A 19,962-nucleotide genomic window follows, 5' to 3' on the forward strand; every position below is an offset into this window, starting at 1 on the left:
TGAGCAGTTGTTTTGTAGAGTTGGGTGGTGTCCCACGTGTAAACTGAGACTTCCAATCAAGAGTGAAAATAAACCCTTACAATCGGTGATCAGAAACTATGTCGCCATGATGAACGAGGAAATGACACACCAGGGAAATGACACACCGGGGAAATCCCGAGTCTCGAACCCTTTGCACCCTCAGATGAACTTGGTCTCCACCGTTCTCCCCGTCGCCCCGCCCCGCAACCCCGCCCCCCCGGGTCCTGCAGCCCCGCCCTGCGGCCCCGCCCGGCCTTTTCCTTCCGGATGGACTCCTCCCTGCTAGGTGGGGGACAGAGTCGGCCCTGGCCCCGCCCACGGTGCCCGCCCCCGCACCGCAGCGCGCAGCCTCGGCAGGATCGCTTTACGGCCGGAGGAGTGGGTGGGTCCTAGGCTCGCGGTAGGAGGCCGAGTTGAGGGGCGAGGAAAGAGGCCTTTTGCGGCAGGACGTAAGTGACGGCGTAGGCGGTGCGACAGCCGCTGGAGGGCAGCGGAGGCGGGTTCGTGTTTCCCGGGCCGAACCGGGCTCTGGGGGGCGCGGGGCCTGGCCCGGGAGGTAGCCGAAGGCCCGCGGTGAAAGCATGGGTGAAGGGGAGTGGGGCGGGGAGGCCTTGGGCTGCTTTGGGCGGTGGGTGGGTCTGCGGGGCTGGCGGGCTGGAGTCCTGGGTCCAGGCCGGATATCTGACCGTGGTTGGTGTCCCCCGAACCCGCAGCGCGGCCCGTCCTGTCCTCGCCATGAGGCCGCAGCAGGCGCCAGTGTCCGGGAAGGTTTTCATTCAGCGAGACTACAGCAGTGGCACCCGCTGCCAGTTCCAGACCAAGTTCCCCGCGGAGCTGGAGAACCGGGTATGCAGCCGGGCTCCCCGCACCTGCTCTGGGGCGAGGCCGGGAGCCTCCCACGGGGCGGCAGGGAGTGCGGGTCTGGGAGGAGCAGGCACAGAAGCGGCCTGGGCCGGGGATGTGCGAAGAGGACCGCTAAGCAAGACCTGGTGTTTGGAGGAGAAGGAATAAGGCCAGGCCCCCGGGTCTGACGACCTGGTGGAGCTCCATGGTGCCCAGGGCCCTGATGTGTGCACCGCCGTCTTTCCCTGCCTTCCCCACCCCACCCCGGGTCATTGACCACAGTGATGAGGAACTAATTCCTCGCGTTCCAGGCCACCTGCCTCAGCGTGTCGTAAGCTGCATCCTCCAACCTCACCACGCAAGGGAAATAAATATCATTTTCGTGACTGGAGTTTGTAGCCACAGTGCTGGCCGTACTGCTCGGCAGGAAGGGTTTATTATTAAGGGCTGTGCTAGGCAGCGCAGACAGGCCTTGAACCTGGAAAACGCAGAGCATTGGATGGGCCTGGGCAGGGAGATATCTCAGAACGAGGCCCTCAACTTGTCCCTCGCAGTTCTGATAGCTGGGAGCCGCCTGTACTGTGTTGGCTTACAGGTCAGAATTGTCATCAGGATGTGGGTCCTTTGGGCAGCCTTGCATGCAAAAAGGGATGTGCTTCCCCTTTCTTCAGACTTAGGAAAAATAATGGTAATGATCATTGTATCTTACTTTAAAGGTACAGCGATGTGAGCATATGTGAGTATGTGTGTTTTCTTGTGCCCACACGTGTTCACACACCCAAAGACAGACTGTTTGGTCTTGAGCTTTGTAAGATAAACCTGTGTGTTTCCTATTCAGAGGTCAGTTTCTGGTTAGATGGGAGCAGGTTTTGTGGCTCTTTCCTCTTTGACAAGGGGTGGGTGCGGGACTGAGAGGTCATTGGGCATGGGTGTGGAGCTAAGAAGTGCTGGCTTTGGAGTAGGTGGGTGTTGATGAGTACTGGAGCACTGTGTAGCAGTCATTTAAAATTGGCTTGTGAGGAGGTGGGTTGTCCTACCTGATTGCGAAGGTTGTAAGATCAACAGTGATCAATTACAGTGTCCTTTGGCTTGATGTATAACCTTCGGCAGGTTAGTGGCCCAAGTATGTTTCTTTAAATGCAAATTAAAGATCCAACACGCCTTATAAAAATGATTTGTAGACTAGTTTGTTTGTGAAATGCCCTATAAATGCTGCAGTTTGTTGTCACCACGTTATGAGGTAACCCAGCCTGACACTAGCTGGACGTTTCCACAGTGGATTGCGAAGATAGAAATTTGAGCGTGTTGCCTCTTGGTTAGAGCTACTGAATGTTGTTTTTTAAAAATAATTTAACATCACAATTAACATGGTTTACATTTTAGGACTTACATGAAATGGATCAAATGTTTTACTTTTAAGCCTCTTACACGGAAACTCTGATTTAATACTATTTATGTACTTTCAAATCAGTGTAAACAACTCTTCGGCACCACACTTATTTGGATGTCACATGATGCCTTTGTTTAAAAGTTTTAAAAGTCAAACTTTCCACTCATAATTGAGCCAAATATATGTATGTAGAATCAGACATGAGCCTTCCACTCTGTGTGTGGTGGAGCCTTTATTTTATAGTCTGAGTACAGAAACAATGTAGTCACAGAACTTCACTGACTGTTACAGGAAATTGCTGTCTCTAAATTCTGGAGTCCTTTTACTTCTTTGACTTCATGTAGCCCAGAACTGCTTGTGATGCTGAGTACTATATGGAATGTTATTTGGTGCTGTTCAATTGTGCCCTTGAATTTTCTTTTTTTTTTAATGTTTGGGTTAAAACACTAGCTTATACTTTAAACTGCTTGGGAAAGCTTTGATTTTTTTTTTTTAAATGTGTCGAGATTAAATTTAAATTACAGGTTTAAATTTTCCTTGCTTTGTTTGATGGAAAATTGAAAGTTTCTTTCTTTGTTTTTTTTACTACTTACCCTAAAAATTGTACTGATTGCTCTGCCTCTGGGGCTGATTTTCCCTTTGTGAGAACATTGCACTTGGCAACTTAATAGAGGAAGAAATAAACATGCAAATGTTTTGTATGACTTTAAAGCATTAAACACACATATTTGTACCCTTTAATTTGTGAGTGAGGACAAGTTCTGTCTGTTAGCAAGTTTACTTGCTCACTGCCTGTGAGAACTTAATACTTTGATGTGTAAGTGCTTTGTTGCCAGGACAGTTCTTTAAAGAAAGCTCGATTCTCACTTTAGCAAAAATACAGACATCTTAGGCACCCTTGGCCTGGGCAGCAGAGAAGTGAGTGAACTATAATTGAGGCATTTGTTCCCCTGCATCCCTTTAAAAATATGTCTCTATATCCGGTCAGTAGAAATTACCTTTGACTTGCAATTTCTTTAAGCTCCAGCCCCATTCTTTGACAGGTAGTTCAACAAGAAACAAAAATTCTGGGAAGACTAGCCTGATTTCCTATTTCTATTCTGGCTTCCGGTGTTTATTGGTCCAAATTTGCATTTAGCTCCAGCTTGATATATCTCCAAATGTCGATGTAGCTGCTATATTAGTGTGCAGGTACCGAGGTGTGAACATTGACAGCCATGCTTCGTGGTGCCTGAAGGCCATGAGAACAAGGCCCACACCTGCTCTGTAGAGCCCTTCGTAGTAAGTGTATCCTTGCCCTTACTGCTGCCCATCATGCTTTTTCCCTTTTTATTCTTTTTTCTTTTTTTTTTTTGGCCGAGGTGCGAGGCTTGCAGGATCTTCAGGGACTGAACCTGCGCCCTCGGCGGTGAAAGCGTGGAGTCCTAACCGCTGGACCACCAGGGAATTCCTGCCCCCCCCCCCCCGCCTTTTATTTAATTAAACTTTTTAAAAAAAAAATTCTTCACCTTGGATTTTTTTTTTTTTTTTTTATGATCTATGATTTGCCTCCAACCTATAAAGCATTGCAATCTTGGAATAACTTTTAAGAATTAGTGTTTCTGGTAGGATCAGTAATTCTGATCTGAAAGAAATAAAATGTTTCTGGGTTGATTCCCTAGTTTTGAATCATTCTGTCCAAAGAAACGTAAATAATTCAAAGAACTTTCTTTCTCAGATCATAACATCGTAGTAAATCAAATGTGAGTGTTTGAAATTACCTGGACCTTTGTGCTTTTACTGATGGACAAACTGAAGGCATTAACTTAGGCAAAACCAGGTGGAGATAACAATTTACCATTAATACTTGTACACTGAGTTGTTCTCCTAAGTCTGTTTTCTGGGAATGGTGACAGGTTGCCTGGGTGACCATTCGTAACACAGCACATCTTCAAGTGGAGGCTCAGTGAAGGGACGCTGCCCTGGCTCTCAGCACCATCTCCACCCACCCAGCCCCGGTCAGAAACACTCATGTTCTGGAAAGTTAAAAGTAGCTCCTTTTAAAAAAACAGGTCGAGCCACCACCACTTTAAAGTTTTCATGCCTTTGGCTCATTGAGTCCTCACAGTTTTCCACATGAAGGACAAAACAGCTGCCTCACATCTAAAGGGTTTCAGTAGCTTAAGGGTGATGGTCATAAATCATCAGATGTATTCTGTATGTTAACAGAGAATTATGTTCTTGGGAACGTTTTGTCTTAAACTGTATACTGAGGTTCTTTGAGTTTCTTTCTGAGTCTATTTCTATGTAAAGTCTTCATAAAAGAGAGAATTCATATGTAAGTAGTTATTAGTTTTAGGAACAAGGGAGATATTGTGTGAGAGAAAGCGGAGAATAAGGACAGGTAAGTTGTGCTTTGTTACCTACCAAGAAGGCTACAATTGGGTGAAATACTCAACTAATGGAACTTGAAATTCCTAGGGCAAAGTATTGAGATTTGAAATCGATGAACTGTTAAAAGAAGAAAGTCATGTGCTATTGGAAGAAGAAAGTGAAAGCAGATGATGAGAGTGAAAAGGGGATACAGTAGTAGTATTAGTGTACATGGTGTCACTGACTAGAAAAGGGTAATAGGAACCCGTGGTGTGAAGAGTTGTGTAGTAGTTTGAGATTTTGCCTGGTTTGGTGTCAGCTTTTAGTAACCAAATAGTTACTTTAAAAGAGATGGGAAATGAGGAAATAATACAGTTTGCACCTTTTGATCTGCTGAAAATGTCCTTCCCTTTTTTGCCTAAGTAGATTCCAGCATTTAGGGACTTGATTTAAGATTACCTACTCTTTCCAGTTAAAGAGAATGCACCCCTCCGTTTGTTCCCCCACCATACTTTATACATGCCTCAATTACAGTATTCTGTTGACTTATTTTGTTTTTATTGTTACGTGTCTGTTATGCTCGTGACTGTAAATGCCTTGAGGACTAGAAAGTGTCTTAGTCTTCTTTCTCTAAGGCCTGTCATGATATCTGATGATAGGTGCTCCATAAATGTGAATATGAGAGAATGGAAAGATGGAAAGATTGTATAATTTAATTAAGTTACCTGTGATTCAGTATAGAGGATAAAGAGACACCATTTTGAGCCTTGATGATATCCAGGGTCCATAAGAAGGATAAAATTAAACAAACACTAACCAGTTTCAGTAACTTACGTCCAGATTTAATCACCTAAAAATTTGTTTGCGGACAGTTAGATAAGAATGTTGACAAAACAGCAACCTAAATTAGTGATAGCAAGCAGGAGTGAGGTGCTCGTCTTTTTTTCCAAAACTTATTTTTAAATTCTTTTTTCCATACAGCTTGATAGGCAACAATTTGAAGAAACAGTTCGAACTCTAAATAACCTTTATGCTGAAGCAGAGAAGCTCGGGGGCCAGTCCTATCTTGAAGGCTGCCTGGCTTGTCTAACAGCGTATACCATCTTCTTGTGCATGGAAACTCACTACGAGAAGGTAAGCCTACCTCTGTTTTCCACAATCTCTTAAAGTCATAAAGAAGGTGGGTTTATTACAGGTTTATGTTTACAGGGTGACAATTGCAGTAAAACTTAAAGGGACATTCATAATAATAATAGTTCAGATTTTATTGTTGCTTCTATGACCAGACACATAGAAAAGAATCCTGAGTCTTTCAGAAACAGGTTGCCTTGTTAATATTCAAATCGGCTTACACTTAAGGAGAATGTAGAAAATCCATGTTCTCATTCTGCCTAGTCTTCTGAGAAGCCTTTTCTTTATTTCCCCAAATTTCTATCCTCCATCTTATCCTCCCCCCTGAGTTCTTGTCTTCTCTTTCAACTGTCTGCTGGGCCCAGTATTGCTGGCTTCTCAACTTATATGTCCAGAAGTCAAGCCTCACACCTCCCCATTTCATTCAGTAGCATCCTGTCTTTTTCAGGACCATCTTTAGGTGGAGGGCTAGAGGGGGAAAATTTATCAGTTGTCAGACTGAAATAGCTTCCATTTTCCCATTCACTAACTTTATGACTTCTGCCACCACCCTGATTTATGCCCTTATGACCTTTCTCCTAGACCAGTGCCACAGTCTCCGGAGCCTCACTCCTTCCCTTCTTTTCCATTTCCAAACAGCTGCTGTGTCGTAAAACACAGCCGTGCCTCCCCTGCCACTCCTGCAAAGTGAGAGGCTTCCCGGGTTCCATTTCAGGCCCTTCTCGAGCCCACCTCCAGCTCACCTTTCCAGCTCTGTCCCGCGCCCCTTCCTCACTTTGTCTTTCAGCCAACCACGCAAAAACTCCGAGGTTTTTCTCCACCTGAAGTGCCGTTCTTCCCGTGTCCGAATCTCACCAGTCCCTCAGTCCCACTTTCAGCTAACTTTTTATCTACCCCTGTAATCGGAATTCGTTCTCTTCTCTGTATCCCCACAATGCTTTACTCGTATCTGTTTTCTGGCACTTAGCACTCTCTACTTAGGAACGTAGCCGTTTATATTCTTGTCTTATTTGCCCTTCAAGTATGTCTTTTTCTTGAGGTCAAGGACAGTGTATCCCTCTTCAGGCCTAGCACCATACTTTGGGTAGATGAGGCACTCATTTACTGTGTGTTAGGTGAATGAATTTACGTTAATCACAGTAAACCCCAAATAGATAATTAAATTCTGACCATGATTAGAAAACGAAAGGCTGTAAGGAGATCTATATTATACCCACCTGATAGAAGTTTCCCTGTGACTGTCTTGCACTCCATGTGGTGGAGAGCAGATACAGTTGCAGCTAAAATATTTTGAGCTATCGGCTGAAAATGATGCTGTATTCTTCCTTAGCATCCTGACACGAATTCCCCTGGTGTTAGTAAAAGGGAACACTGAAGAAGAGTAGTTTATATCCTTCTCCATGTCGCACACTCTCATTCCTGCTTTACATTCCACATCAGAAGTTACAGAGGATTAGTATCAGCTTTCAGTCTGTTCTGTCTTACCAGCTTCTCTGTAATAATACATTTGGTGAGTGAAGGGACAGGGAATTCATTCATTCGATAAATATTTATTGAACACCTACCATGTGCTAAGTACTGTGCCGGGGATATTACTGAATAGGGCAGACATGGTTGCTGATGTCATGGAGTTTATAACTCAGTGGTAAAAACTGATAATAAGGAAACAAAACCCACAGAATTGTAAGTCGTGATAAATGCCTTGAAAAAAACCAACTTCCCTAGGATAGAAAATACAGGAAAGACCTAATTTAGATCATGTGGTCAGAAAGGGCCTCTGAGATGGTAACATTAAGCTGCCGCGTGAAGGATGGGAAGCCCAGGGCCCTTCAGGCGGAGGGATGAGTGTATGCAGAGCATCGGGCGTCCCCTGTGCAGAGCGGGGCGTGGGGAGAGGAGGGCGGAGGCGACTCGAGAGGTGAGGGGACCTGCATCCTCCGGGAGTGTGTGCTCCGTGGAAAGAGGCTTAGATTTTATTTCCCTGCAGGGAGGAACCACTCAAAGGTTTTAAGCAGGAGTAATAATAGGACTAGATTTTCATTTTAAAGAGATTCCTTGGCTCTGGGGGGGAAAGGTATAAAAGTGGAAGTAAGACGCTCCCTAGAAGTCCAGGCAAGAGAGGGAGGATGATAGCTTGGACGGGGAGCAGAGCAGCAGGGACGGAAGGAGGTGAACAAATTCAGGGGACGCGCTGGTGGTGGAGCCTGGACACCCTGAGGAGCCACTGAGCGCGGTGGGTAAAAACAGTCATCCCGGGTGGCCATTAAAGACGTGTGTAATATTGTCAATTTAAGGTAGAAATACATCCTCCAGAGTATTTTATTCATGCTTAGTGGAGTATTAGATGCTTGAATTCTCATTTCACTATAGCTTTTAAATTTGTTGATGAGATTTTAATTAACTTTTATTTATTTGTGTGCAGTTGCTACAATAGATACAGATACCTGCTTCTGACCTCAGTTGTAAAAAGAAATTGGTAATTGGGTGCCAGCCAAGTCATTTACTAATGATGAGATCATGGACAAGTTAATCTCTCCAAGTCTGAGTTCTCTCAACCATAAAATGGGTCTTAGACTGGTGTTTGCCAAGGGGGAGGGGGCTGGGGGAGGGATGGAGTGGGAGGTTGGGGTTAGCAGATGTAAGCTATTACGTAGAGAATGGAAAAACAACAAGATCCTACTGTACAGCACAGGGAACTATATTCAGTATCCTGTGATAAACCATAGTGGAAAAGAATATGAAAAAGAATGTATATACATGTATAACTGAATCAATTTGCTGTACAGCAGTAATTAACACAACACTGTAAATCAGCTATACTTCAATTTTAAAAAAAGGTAAATCTAAAAAAAATAAATAAATGGGTCTTAGAATTAGTAAATTGTCTTATATGTGGCAGATGCTTAATAAAGTTTTCTTAAGATAGATTTAAAACTTAAGTTAGTGTATATATATATATATTATATATGTTTTAATCAGATATTTGTGAACTTACATGTTCAGTTTTTTTATTTCAAGTGTATAAGTAATCTTTTTTAGCAGCTGCTAGTTTATTTATCTACTAAAACATTTAGCAACCCTTAGTTAAAATCTTTTGATTATTAATCTTGGAAGGAAGTTCTCAGTGTCAGAAATATAATGGACTTGAGTTCATAGGTAACATATAAGGTACTACTTTATAAGTCTGGTTAAGGTCTCTTTCTTTTTACAGAGTAAGTATTAATAACACAAGTAAAAACCAAGTAAAATTAGTCAAGAAACCAAAATTAAAGGCATGGTCACTTTTTATAAATACATGATTTTATTTTAGAAACGACATGAATAACTAGATCATGCAAAGTAAATAACTGGAATGGTCATAATTAAGATACAATGTACCTGTACTTTTAAAAGAAAACATTTTAAACGTGTATTTGTATTTTTGATACCCAGCCACTCCCTCTCTCCAGTTTGTCCCTTAGGAATTTCTGTGCTATTATTTTCTACTTTAGGAAAGGACAGGATTGAGTCATTTAGTAGCCTTTATTGTTTTAAACACTAAAACTTCTAGTCTACAAACAGTAAGCCAAATATAATTGTGCTTACACTAGTCACGTGGGTTAAACTTTTGAAAATTGTAAATAGGCCTTTTAAAACCCACTAGAACAATCATGCATTTTTTTTCCTATAGTGTGCTATTCATTGATTTAAAATGAAGATAAAGGCTTCAGTGTTATTCCTCTCTGTTGCTGCCCATTATGATCAGGGAACAAATGGGCTTGTAGAAGGTTCTCCTCTCAGGAGCCGTCTTCTGTGTTCATCATCCAGGAGACATCCCTCCTGCCCGTGGGCTGTGATCTGAAAGGAGCACAGTCAGAGGAGCTCAGATCTCTCTGAAAATACTAAAATCCTCGTGCTCTCACTCAGCCTCACGTAGGATATCTGTCCTTGAGGGTCTGGTAGGCTTTCTCCGGTTTAGTATTCTCAAGGGGGATAATAGTCTTTCCTGAGGTTTGAGTGTTTAGCTTTGTAAATATTATATAAATTGAGGTTTTATTGAGTGTTTGAAGATAAGAGAGATAATTTTGTTCAGTATTATAGTTTGTTTTAACATTGATTTACCAAAAATAATAAAGTATGAGTAATATGTCAACATAAGGTTTCTTGGGAGTGAGAATGCTGCTTTGTCCTGTCTGGGATGAGGTATGAGTTGACTCATATTAACGCTTTCCTATCGCTAATGACACTAAGAGTTTAAAAGCATCTTGGTTAGGACAATGCTGCCTTCACCACAATACCGTAAGAGGATTTGGAACTTACACAAAAAGAAAACTAATTGTTTTCTTTCTGAACTGATACCCAAGTGCCCATGAATGTTATTAAAGTTTAAATAAAAACCTTGCATGACACAGTTCTGCTTGAATCGCGTAAAGGAATGCTGTTTCTTTGCTAGTAACCTGTACCCAAGGAGACAGGGAGGAAAGCTGTTCTGAAGGAATTCTTTCTTTGAAACCAGCCATGCAGGCATTTTTCTGAGTGTCCCCCCCGAGTATAAATGGACTGGGGTGAGGGGAGACTGGCTGTCCAGTTTCCAGCTCTGGCAGGTGAGCTGAGAAGGAAATTGGAGAGAAGACGGAGGGTCCCGAGTTGGGCATCTTCATGGGCTACTTCCTTCCCCATGACATTTTAGCATGATTGACAAACGCTGATAGAAAGATAGCGCCCATAAAGACCGAGCACCGCTCACATTCTTTGAGAGTTGAAAATAGGAGAATGACATATGTACTTCAGATAATTAGGTGAAAAGCTCTTTTCTTTAGAAATAGTATTCTTAAATTACTTCATAACCCTGCAGATTGCTCTTTTAATGTCACGCTCTTTTTAAAAAAGTGTAAAACGTTAGATTGTATTATTCCCCAAAGATGTAACCTGAATAAACTATTTATCTTCCTTCAATGAGAAAATTCATTATACAGACCACATAGAGTTTTAAATTCTAAATCAACTTATACCAAAGCACCTAAATTTTAACATCCTAATTTGTTAGTTTGGCCTGGTACATTATAGACCCACACATAAATCATTTCTTAATTTCCAACTTCATTTTCATACAGTTCTTTTTTCCCTTTATGTTGTGACCACATTTATCTGTGACTTTATCATATTCTGGTAGTGTGAATTTAAGAAAACATATAGTAATTAAAGAATTGGATCAAAGCCTCTTTGAAGATTAGAGCCAGAAAAGGATTATTATGACTTTGAATCTGAAATAAAACATGTAACTCTTTGATTTTGTATATAGCTATTAAAATTTATTTTCTTCTAGGTTATCTGTTTCAGAATTGCCCTTATTAAAAGCTGGAGATTTGGCAATTTCCAGAAGTTCCTTTGTATCCTATCTGGTTTTTGTCTACATTTGCTTTGACTTTTACAACCTTAATACTAAACTTATAAGGTTTAGTGAGGTTGAGGTTCCCATCTAGGGCACAAGAGCAAACTACAGAGCAGCGCTCCATGCAGGCCTGGAAATGATATAAGACACTTGTCATCAGAACCTCCATGGCAGCCAGCACGCACATGCTTGATAAAGGGAATAAACTTTTCAGTTTTAAACTCACTGGGCTCCCTTTGTTGCAGGCCTACCTTGTATCATTAGTTAAAATTGATGAAAATGGGGGCGTCCCTGGTGGCGCAGTGGTTGAGAATCTGCCTGCCAATGCAGGGGACACGGGTTCGAGCCCTGGTCTGGGAAGATCCCACATGCCGCGGAGCAGCTAGGCCCGTGAGCCACAGTTACTGAGCCTGCGCGTCTGGAGCCTGTGCTCCGCAACGAGCGGCCGCGATAGTGAGAGGCCCGCGCACCGCGATGAATAGTGGCCCCTGCTTGCCGCAACTAGAGAAAGCCCGCGCACAGAAATAAAGACCCAACACAGCCATAAATAAATAAATAAATAATAAAAAAGTCTTTCTTAAAAAAAAAAAATTTGATGAAAATGTACAAAGGAGAGAAGAAGTTCTTTTTATTTTCCTTTTTTCTCTTTTTTTTTTTTTTGGTTGCGCCACGCAGCTTGTGGGATCTTAGCTCCCCAACCAGGCATTGAACCTGGGCCCTCAGCGGTGAAAGCGCCGAGTCCTAACCACTGGACCGCTAGGGAAGTCCCGAGAAGCAGTTCTTAAGTATTAAGGAGAAGGCCAAGAGCTCTCCTTGATATCAGAAGAGGTCACATGATGCGCACTTCACGCGTAGGGAAGGGGAAAGCATACTAACCCTCGTGTGTATAGTCACCTTGTATTTCTCCGCAACCAGGATGAAGGTGACCGGGAGGGGAGGGGGAGGGCGTGGCTCTCGTGCCGCTGTGAGGCCGCCTCTGCGGTGGCTCTTGCACCGCGTGGACGGTGCTCGGGACTAGGGGGCGGCGGTGTCGGGAGCCCCGTGGCCTTAGCCACATAGTCAGAGCCGTCCCTCCACGTGAACACCCATTCTGGCTTTGAAAACTAATTGCACTGCCTGAATATTTTGAGGTCCAGTTGATGCTTCACAGGGAAATCTGATGAAGTTTATAAAAAGCTGTGGTGTTTCTTTTTGTCAGGTTCTGAAGAAAGTCTCCAAATACATTCAAGAGCAGAATGAGAAGATCTATGCTCCCCAAGGCCTCCTCCTGACAGATCCCATCGAGAGAGGACTTCGAGTTGTATCTTTTCAGCCTAGATCACGAGGTCTCAATATCTGTAAACAGAACCTTTTGATTGGTCCTGTCAAGCAGCGGCCGGAGAGAATTTAACTCCCGTCTGCTGTACTTGCCCTAGGACTCTTCTGTGAGAAGGCACACCCGCCATGAGCCCCCCAGCTCCAGCCCTTGACGCACGCCTCTCCTTCCTCTGTGTCACGCTGGTCTCTGTGCATTGTGTAGTGCTCGGGTTGCCGTCATCTTGGTGGCTCTGTGGCATCTTGTAGTAATAATGGGAGTGGTGTGAGTCATGCATTTCAGCTGGAGAGGCTGGACCCAAAGCCCCTTTGAAATGCATGAACTCCTAACGTGCAGCAAGGTTGTCCAGATGAATCACAGATCCGTGGGTTCATCTGGCTCATTGAAATCAGCCACAGCTGCCAGATGTATCATTTCATTACCTTTGACATACTGCGCGTATTTTTAGAGGCAGCAAGCTTTGAAAATCACGAAGTGAATTTCATAAATAAAATTGCAAAAAAACTAATTTAGCTTGATAATGGAAGTAAAATAAATAACTGGGTAAAATAAATTTTTTTTAAAACCTAGGTCAGATAACCCCAGGCCTTCCGGCTGATAATAATTTCAACAGTTTTATTATACTCAGCAGCAATGGTTCTTAAACTTTTAGACGTTGTGAGCCCTCTCCCAAGAAAAAGTTTGTGTATAATTTCAGGGCATTTTGAACCCCTGACTTCATTACCTCCATGGATGCTCAGTTAAGAGCCCCCCCTTAGTTCTACAATAAAGCATCCTTTTTCAGATTTTTTTTTTTTGAATGAATAATCAGTGTTTGGGGAGGAGCTACATGTGGTATACTACAAGCAATTACAGTTCGTAAATTTTTAGCAGGGTGTAGAAAACATCATGTTTAACTCAAGCAGGAGAAAATTTTAATAATTCAAAATAAAGCAAATAATTTAATTTTTAATTATTTAAATAATTTAATTATTTTTAATTATTTAAATAAGAATTTTAAATTAAGTAATAATTTAAAATAAATACCAGTCTGCACAGATCGTACCTATCATCTCGCCGTGGTCCCTTTTTCTATGTTCTGTTCTCTAGTGTGTTTTCTTAACAGCCATGCTGCTTAGATTGAAATTACTATTTATGAAGACAGAGGCATGAGCAGTGGAAGATAAACCATAGGATTAAAGGTAAAAATGAAATTATATGATTTATGTGCAATTCTTGTAATTTTGTAGGATGCATGTATTTTCTTCCCTGCATCATAAGTAGTGGCTTATTCTCTGTACCGGCTTGATATTTAAAATGTGTATTTAACCCAAATTCTATAACCCAAGTGATAGAGAATTTAATCCTGATTTTTTTTCTTCCCCCTGTATTGTTTTCAGACTGGTTTTGTTGTTACTTTGTTTTGGGGGTTTTGAGAGGTTTTTTTTGGTGGGGAAGGCATCTTATTTTATTTTAATATTTCAAAACTATCCTAGACATTTTAATAGATGGGTCTTGCATATAAGAATCAGTTCAGAGATTTCCCTGCCTAAGTGACAAATGGCTTTAATAACCAAAGAAACATTTCAGAGTGGGGTAGGGAGATTCTGAATATTTCATTTATTTAAGTGGCTTCATAGCCCTTTAGAAGAACACTTACCTCTAGTGGGTAGAACCATAAATTTTCATTCTTTTTAGAATGTTTATGTTCTTACATATCCATATAATGACCTTGAACAAGTGAGAAACAAATTGGTGCATACTGGTGGGAATCTATAGGAAGAATCGCGTGGAAGCCACAGTACCTTCGCCCAGCCTTCTAAGTGACAAAAACATGGTACTTCACTGTTTCTGCCCAGTTCAGTCATGTGCTCCGCCTCCCAGCGGTGTTCTGCTGCTGTGCTTGCCTGACTGGCTTTGTCTGCAGGCGTCCATCACTAATTCACCGGCCGCACAGAAACAGATTCTACCAAAGCATTCACAGGCCGCACAGAAACAGATTCTACCAAAGCAGACCGGTTCCTTCGCAGGGCAACAGTCATAATAGTAGCTACCGTTTTGAGGGTACCTGCTATGTGCCCGCTATTATACAAACGGTGTTTTCCAATTCTCACAAGATTCTGCAGAGGATTTCCCCCACTTTACAGATAAGCAAACCAAGGTACCAATATATTAAATGATGTTCTCCAAGTCACACAGCTAATGGGTATTGAGATATGAACCCAAATCTGATGGACCATAAAACCCCTATTTTTTACACCGTACTTCCTGTAAGTACGTGCAGCAGCAGAGACGTGGAGAAAGGAAAGAGTTGATCAGATTATTCTAAGTATTTATCCCCTTCTTTTCTTTTTCACTACCTTTTAAAAATACGTTTTGTCTGCTCCTGTGCCATTTGTTGAATCCTACAAAGCTGCCTTCTTTTAGCTCTAGGGAATGTGTCACACAGATTCTTACAAGCCACAAACCTAAATAATGACGCCCTCTGCTCGGTGTTTTATTCTTTACTGAGGCTTTGTCTTGGAACACTTAGTGTTACCTATTCATGCACTTTGTCACGTGCAGTTTCCAAACTGGTAATTCTCAAACGAGCAACCAGGAGCCCTACGTGTGGTATTTGTGACGTGCCGTTGGGATGAGTTTGTTTGATGGGTTGTAGCTGCACTGACTCGGCCCGACCCATTTGTCATCATGGCTCACTTTGCAGCGATTATTGCTCAATACACTGGTTTTCTGAGGCGGTGCGGGGTTTGGAGCAATTACACACCAGAGACCGATCTATCAACATTCAACAACAGTGAAATTTTCAAATGAGATTTACAGTAGGAACTTGTGGTAATTTCGTGAATGCAGATATTTTTGTTCAGTGCAGTTTAGCTTTCTGAGCTATGTGTCCCTCAGACCCAGGATCCTGTGTGGGCTGAGGTCTTGGAGGAGGGGGAAAACTATAAGAATAATGAATTCAGTTCTATAATTTTTCTTAAGTCTACATGGTGTCTGCAGGTTGAAGCATTATATGGGAATTAAATTGATGATTTAACAGAAGAGTACACAAATCATGGAGGTGGCCTTTATTTTAAAAAAGAGCTTTGAACAAAATATTTTGCTCCTTTTAAAAGATTTAAATTTTTTCAATACCTTTATTATTAAATAGACTGATGGTGTTTTCTCTCTTTGGATTAAGATAGTCTTCTTTACTCAAAAAACAGAATATGTCATTATTCTGTCACAATAAATAAGTGATGATAAAAATAACCAACGTTTGTTGGCACTTCCACGTGCCTGTACTTTTCTAAATGCTTCATTTTAATTATCACAACACCCCTGTGAGGTAGATAATGTTATCCCTGTTTTTCAGATGAGGAAACTCAGGCACAGAGAACCTAAGTTACTTGTGCAAGGCCAAAAACGGGCAGGCAGTCATGGAGGTGGGCAGGCCCTGGATTGGCCGCCTGCCCCGTGCTGTGCTACCTCTCCTGACAGGATTGGTCAGAGATGGAAATACACAGCCTTGGATCTCTAGACCGTCGAGCTGTGTACTCACTCCGGCAGGTAGTACAGATCCAGGGATTTTATTAGCTAGCACCTGGCTTCATAGAGTGTAGCCCACATACTAGGAGCTCCCATCAGTCGATGTTTGGAGGTTAGTTAGCATCCCTTTCTAAAACCTTTTCTTCTCGCCTCTAACTCTAGGCCCACCTCTAGCTGGGACCCTCATCTGTCCACCGGCCGACCGCAGAGTGTCCCCCACCTCCTCTCCAGAGCATCATTCCTTCGTATCTGCTGCCAGAGCCACGGTGCCATTCACTCCAAGGACTGACTTTGTAAAATTCCACACCTGGAGTGACCTCTAGTCGCTCAGCATCCACTTTGTGTCTCCAAATTGTGTAGGACTCTGTAATCTTTTGATTAGTTTTTGAGAAAACGCAATGAAGCATTTCACTTTTTTTATTCGAAGCCATTAATAAAATATGCAGTTGGTGAGCCCAACGCAGGTTATTTCTCACCTGCCACCAGGGCCGGTGGTTCTCGTCATTCCTTGGGCTTCAGCAAGTCGTAAACTAGCCAGTGCTCAGTCGTACTCCCCCAAATTCATAAAACGCTTTTCTCCAGGACTTTGGTGAAGGGTGGGCTGTGTCTGGTTTTGCTAATGCATCTCCCAGATTTCAGAGAATTACCAGTTTTGCCATGACTCAGAGCTTAAAGATCAAGTTCTGCTGTTCAGTTTCTCAAACTGAAGCTCATTGGAAAAATAATGTATAATGTTACTTGTTTTATTATATCAATTCCTGATTAAAGCAGTATTTAATGCAATTTCCAGGTTTTTGTTTTTTGGGGTTTTTTTTTTGAGAATTCTGTTAATACTGCATTACCTTGAACATTGGGAAGATGTGGTATGTGTTGCTTGTTCCTTATAAAAATAAGTAAGCACAATAAAGTGGATGCTAAACCATCAAACACAAATGTCCCTGCTGTGTCCCTGAATAAGCAAGTGTTAATAAATATTTTAATTATAGTTTTGTTATAACTTAAGAGAAAAACATTTGATAGGAATAATACTATATATTGCTAATTTTTAACTATCCCTACTGGCAAACCTTATGATTCCTAGACTTTCCTCATATACAGTATTCAGTGCACAGAAATACTATGATTGGTTCAAGTTCAGTAAGTTAAGTGATTTCCAACTAAAACTCTCAAGTCTGGGTCACTGTTTCTAGTTCTTCTTTTTGGCTGCGTGTTCTTAGTATTGGGACTTCCTGTGCCCTTCATCTTTGGGGTTTGAGAGCACTGTATTTGGGAGAAAGGACATACACTAGGAGAGAATGAAACGGTTAAAAGTTTTACTTTCAGAGATATTGTAGGTGCTAATACTGGATTTAACCTTTCAGATTTAATTTCTTTTATGGGTCTGTTAGTTATTCAGTAAATCCCATAGGTCTATGTAATATTTTAATTGTATGAAACTTGTTACTTTATAGCCTATAATAGTGTGTCTGTCTGCCTTTTAAACCCGTTGCAATAACTTTGCTGAAATATTAACACATTAGTAAAACTTTTCTTAAACAAATTGTCTCTGTGTCATATTTGGTGTGACTTGGTAAAGTGATAAGTGATATGGTATTAAATTTGGCAGATAGACAATACTGCAAGAATCCCTGGTTCAGTATAGCTTAGTATTTTTAAACAAACATCTGACATTTATACAGTTTGTCACACTTTGCAGTTTTTTACATGCTTTATCTCAATTGCAGACATGTTAGCTAAATAGGTAAAAACCAAGAAATAGCCCCTAATAGTCAAAATGTATTCAGTTACAGAAATAAGAGATTGGAATGTCTCATTAGGAAAAAAGTATCCCAGTGCTGTGACAATCTTGGATCATCTGATGACTCCAGTTTTTTTAAATGAAATGCCTTTGCAGAGAGTAACTGCTTATAAAAGAGAGACTATATTCCAACAAATTCCTTCCATATTCCACTTGGCCTTAGTTCCTGGGTCTGCGTCGTTGCTTCTCAAGAGTGACAGACTTTGTTCCTTGTTTTGTTGTTTGTTTCAGTCTCTATAAAGGAAGTCAGAGTATTCATTCCGCCTTTGATTTCAAAACTTCCCTCCCCTCCCCCTTGCCGCCCCACCTAGCCCCTCGAATGCCCTGAGAGCAGGGGTGATTCTTCCTTCTCCCTGCATCCATCCCTAACTCCCAGCATCCCGCACAGTGCTACATACACTTGGCACTCAGCTATTTGTAAAGTGTGTAAATGCACGAGATATAAGTTGACAGGTCATTAACAGAGTTACTTTACTACATCTTCGTTAGTAAGGTGTTTGTCTGGCTTGATAAGATAGTGGCTGGTAAACTCCCCTTATAAAGTCTTGTTCTAAGAGGCAGTATCTGTGGCTTAAACTCCATTAGAGTGGACTTGCCTAGAGGTAACTATTCTTGAGGATTTCAGTGACCTTTTTCCTCTGGATCAGGAATTCCCAGGGAAAGGAAAGGAATTGCATTCAAAACTTCTGAAGTAGATAGGTAATGAAAAAAACGAATGAGCCGCCTACGCATACTTTGTCCTTTTGTTATTCTGTATGTCATTGGCCTTGCCAGTGTGTTATGTTAAATCTAGCTGTGGTTAAAACCAGAAAACATTTTAAAGTATTTTTATCCTGAATTCTTTAAACTTCTTGAACCTTCTGATAAACGTTCACTTTGAGAAAGTTTCCACTTTTCAAAGTTTTCTAGGACCTCATAAAGCGTGAATGACACTTTGTATTCATTTAAGTCCTTACTAACTAGACTTCTCTGTACAAAGTTACAAGAGGCTGTATGAAGGATGTGCTTGTCACTCATTTAGCAGCTAGAATGAATCAAACAGGCTTGCAAATATCGCTACTCAATGGTATAAATACTAATTGAAATAGGTCAAAGTGCTCCTCATCGTTTGTGCCTGGCTGGAGGATAAACATCAATAAATATAACCATTACACAATGACCAACTTTAATCTGCAGATGTGTAAAATGTGAAGGATTTTATTCCTCCCACAGAGCTGAAGTAAATGGTTTTATAGTAGTACTCTGCAGTACTGGAAACGTGGAAACGTGTAGAGGATAGCAAATGTCTGATTAACATCTTATTTGCCATGAATGGTGAATGCCAAAACGTAGGTTCTAGACCACCCAAGTTCTAGGATAGGACAGTGGTACATGTATTTTGCTGCAAAATGAGTAAACAGAATTACGTGATCAAATAAAGGTTATGGCCCTTCTGTATTGTATCCTAAGTTCTTCCCATAAACCTTAAATGGTGCAGATGTGAAGTTCTGAGAAATTCTGCCTAAAACTAGGAAACTAGGAACTTAATGCCTACTTTAAAATTTTTTAAGCCTCCAACTTGCAAAAAGAAATAATTTTATAAATCGGACAAAACCAAAGATCTTCAGTTAAGTATCATTGTCAAGTTAAAACAAATTTATGCCAGCAGAATTTTCAGATTTTTAAAATAGTATCTGAGTAATAAGTATTTATGGACCTTGTTAAGAATTTATTTAACTTTGTGCTATCACTTTTTACCTTGGTAGTAAAATCTTTAATCTTCAGATTAATAAATCACTTTGAAGAATTTCTTTTTGTTTCTCATACAAAGAGTTGTTTTTTTGTTTTGTTTTGTTTTGTTTTAATTTTATTTATTTATTTATTTATGGCTGCGTTGTGTCTTCGTTTCTGCATGAGGGCTTTCTCTAGTTGTGGCAAGCGGGGACCACTCTTCATCGCGGTGCGCTGGCCTCTCACTATCGCGGCCTCTCTTGCTGCAGAGCACAGGCTCCAGACGCGCAGGCTCAGTAATTGTGGCTCACGGGCCCAGCTGCTCCACGGCACGTGGGATCTTCCCAGACCAGGGCTCGAACCCGTGTCCCCTGCATTGGCAGGCAGACTCTCAACCACTGCGCCACCAGGGAAGCCCTGTTTGTTTTTTTTTTTTTTTTTTTTTTTTTTAAAGCAGTTGGGGCGGGAGGTGGCAGCTAAAAATCAGTCCATTGGCTGCTAGATCTGTTCTGTTTTTTTTT

At 41.6% G+C, this 19,962-nt stretch overlaps 1 protein-coding gene across 5 annotated transcripts; it reads left to right on the plus strand.

The window, feature by feature from the left end:
• The first annotated feature begins 474 nt into the window (after nt 1–474).
• Nucleotides 475–17,473, plus strand: GOLGA7 (golgin A7). Of its 5 annotated transcripts, none has more exons than XM_061177244.1 (6): nt 475–521; nt 735–867; nt 5,588–5,740; nt 12,307–12,408; nt 13,542–13,604; nt 16,096–17,473. In XM_061177244.1, exons 2-5 carry the CDS (start codon nt 757–759, stop codon nt 13,587–13,589), a joined length of 414 nt encoding a protein of 137 aa, XP_061033227.1. In that variant the 5' UTR covers nt 475–521; nt 735–756; the 3' UTR covers nt 13,590–13,604; nt 16,096–17,473. The 5 variants fall into 5 exon arrangements, with proteins under 5 accessions (XP_061033227.1, XP_061033230.1, XP_061033229.1 ...); XM_061177247.1 differs by having other exon boundaries at nt 490–594; XM_061177246.1 differs by having other exon boundaries at nt 493–577; nt 13,537–13,604.
• Nucleotides 17,474–19,962: the final 2,489 nt, after the last annotated feature.

The sequence above is a fragment of the Eubalaena glacialis genome, chromosome 20, assembly GCF_028564815.1.
Source record: "Eubalaena glacialis isolate mEubGla1 chromosome 20, mEubGla1.1.hap2.+ XY, whole genome shotgun sequence".
In the NCBI taxonomy this organism is placed as follows: Eukaryota; Metazoa; Chordata; class Mammalia; order Artiodactyla; family Balaenidae; genus Eubalaena; species Eubalaena glacialis.

Excerpts from the sequence above, each read along its gene's own strand:
- GOLGA7 (XM_061177244.1), top strand. The coding sequence starts at position 757 with ATGAGGCCGCAGCAGGCGCCAGTGTCCGGGAAGGTTTTCATTCAGCGA. Across the intron at positions 868-5,587 it reads CCGCGGAGCTGGAGAACCGG|CTTGATAGGCAACAATTTGA; the intron begins GTATGCAGCCGG and ends TTTTCCATACAG. Across the intron at positions 12,409-13,541 it reads TCGAGAGAGGACTTCGAGTT|ATTGAAATTACTATTTATGA; the intron begins GTATCTTTTCAG and ends CATGCTGCTTAG.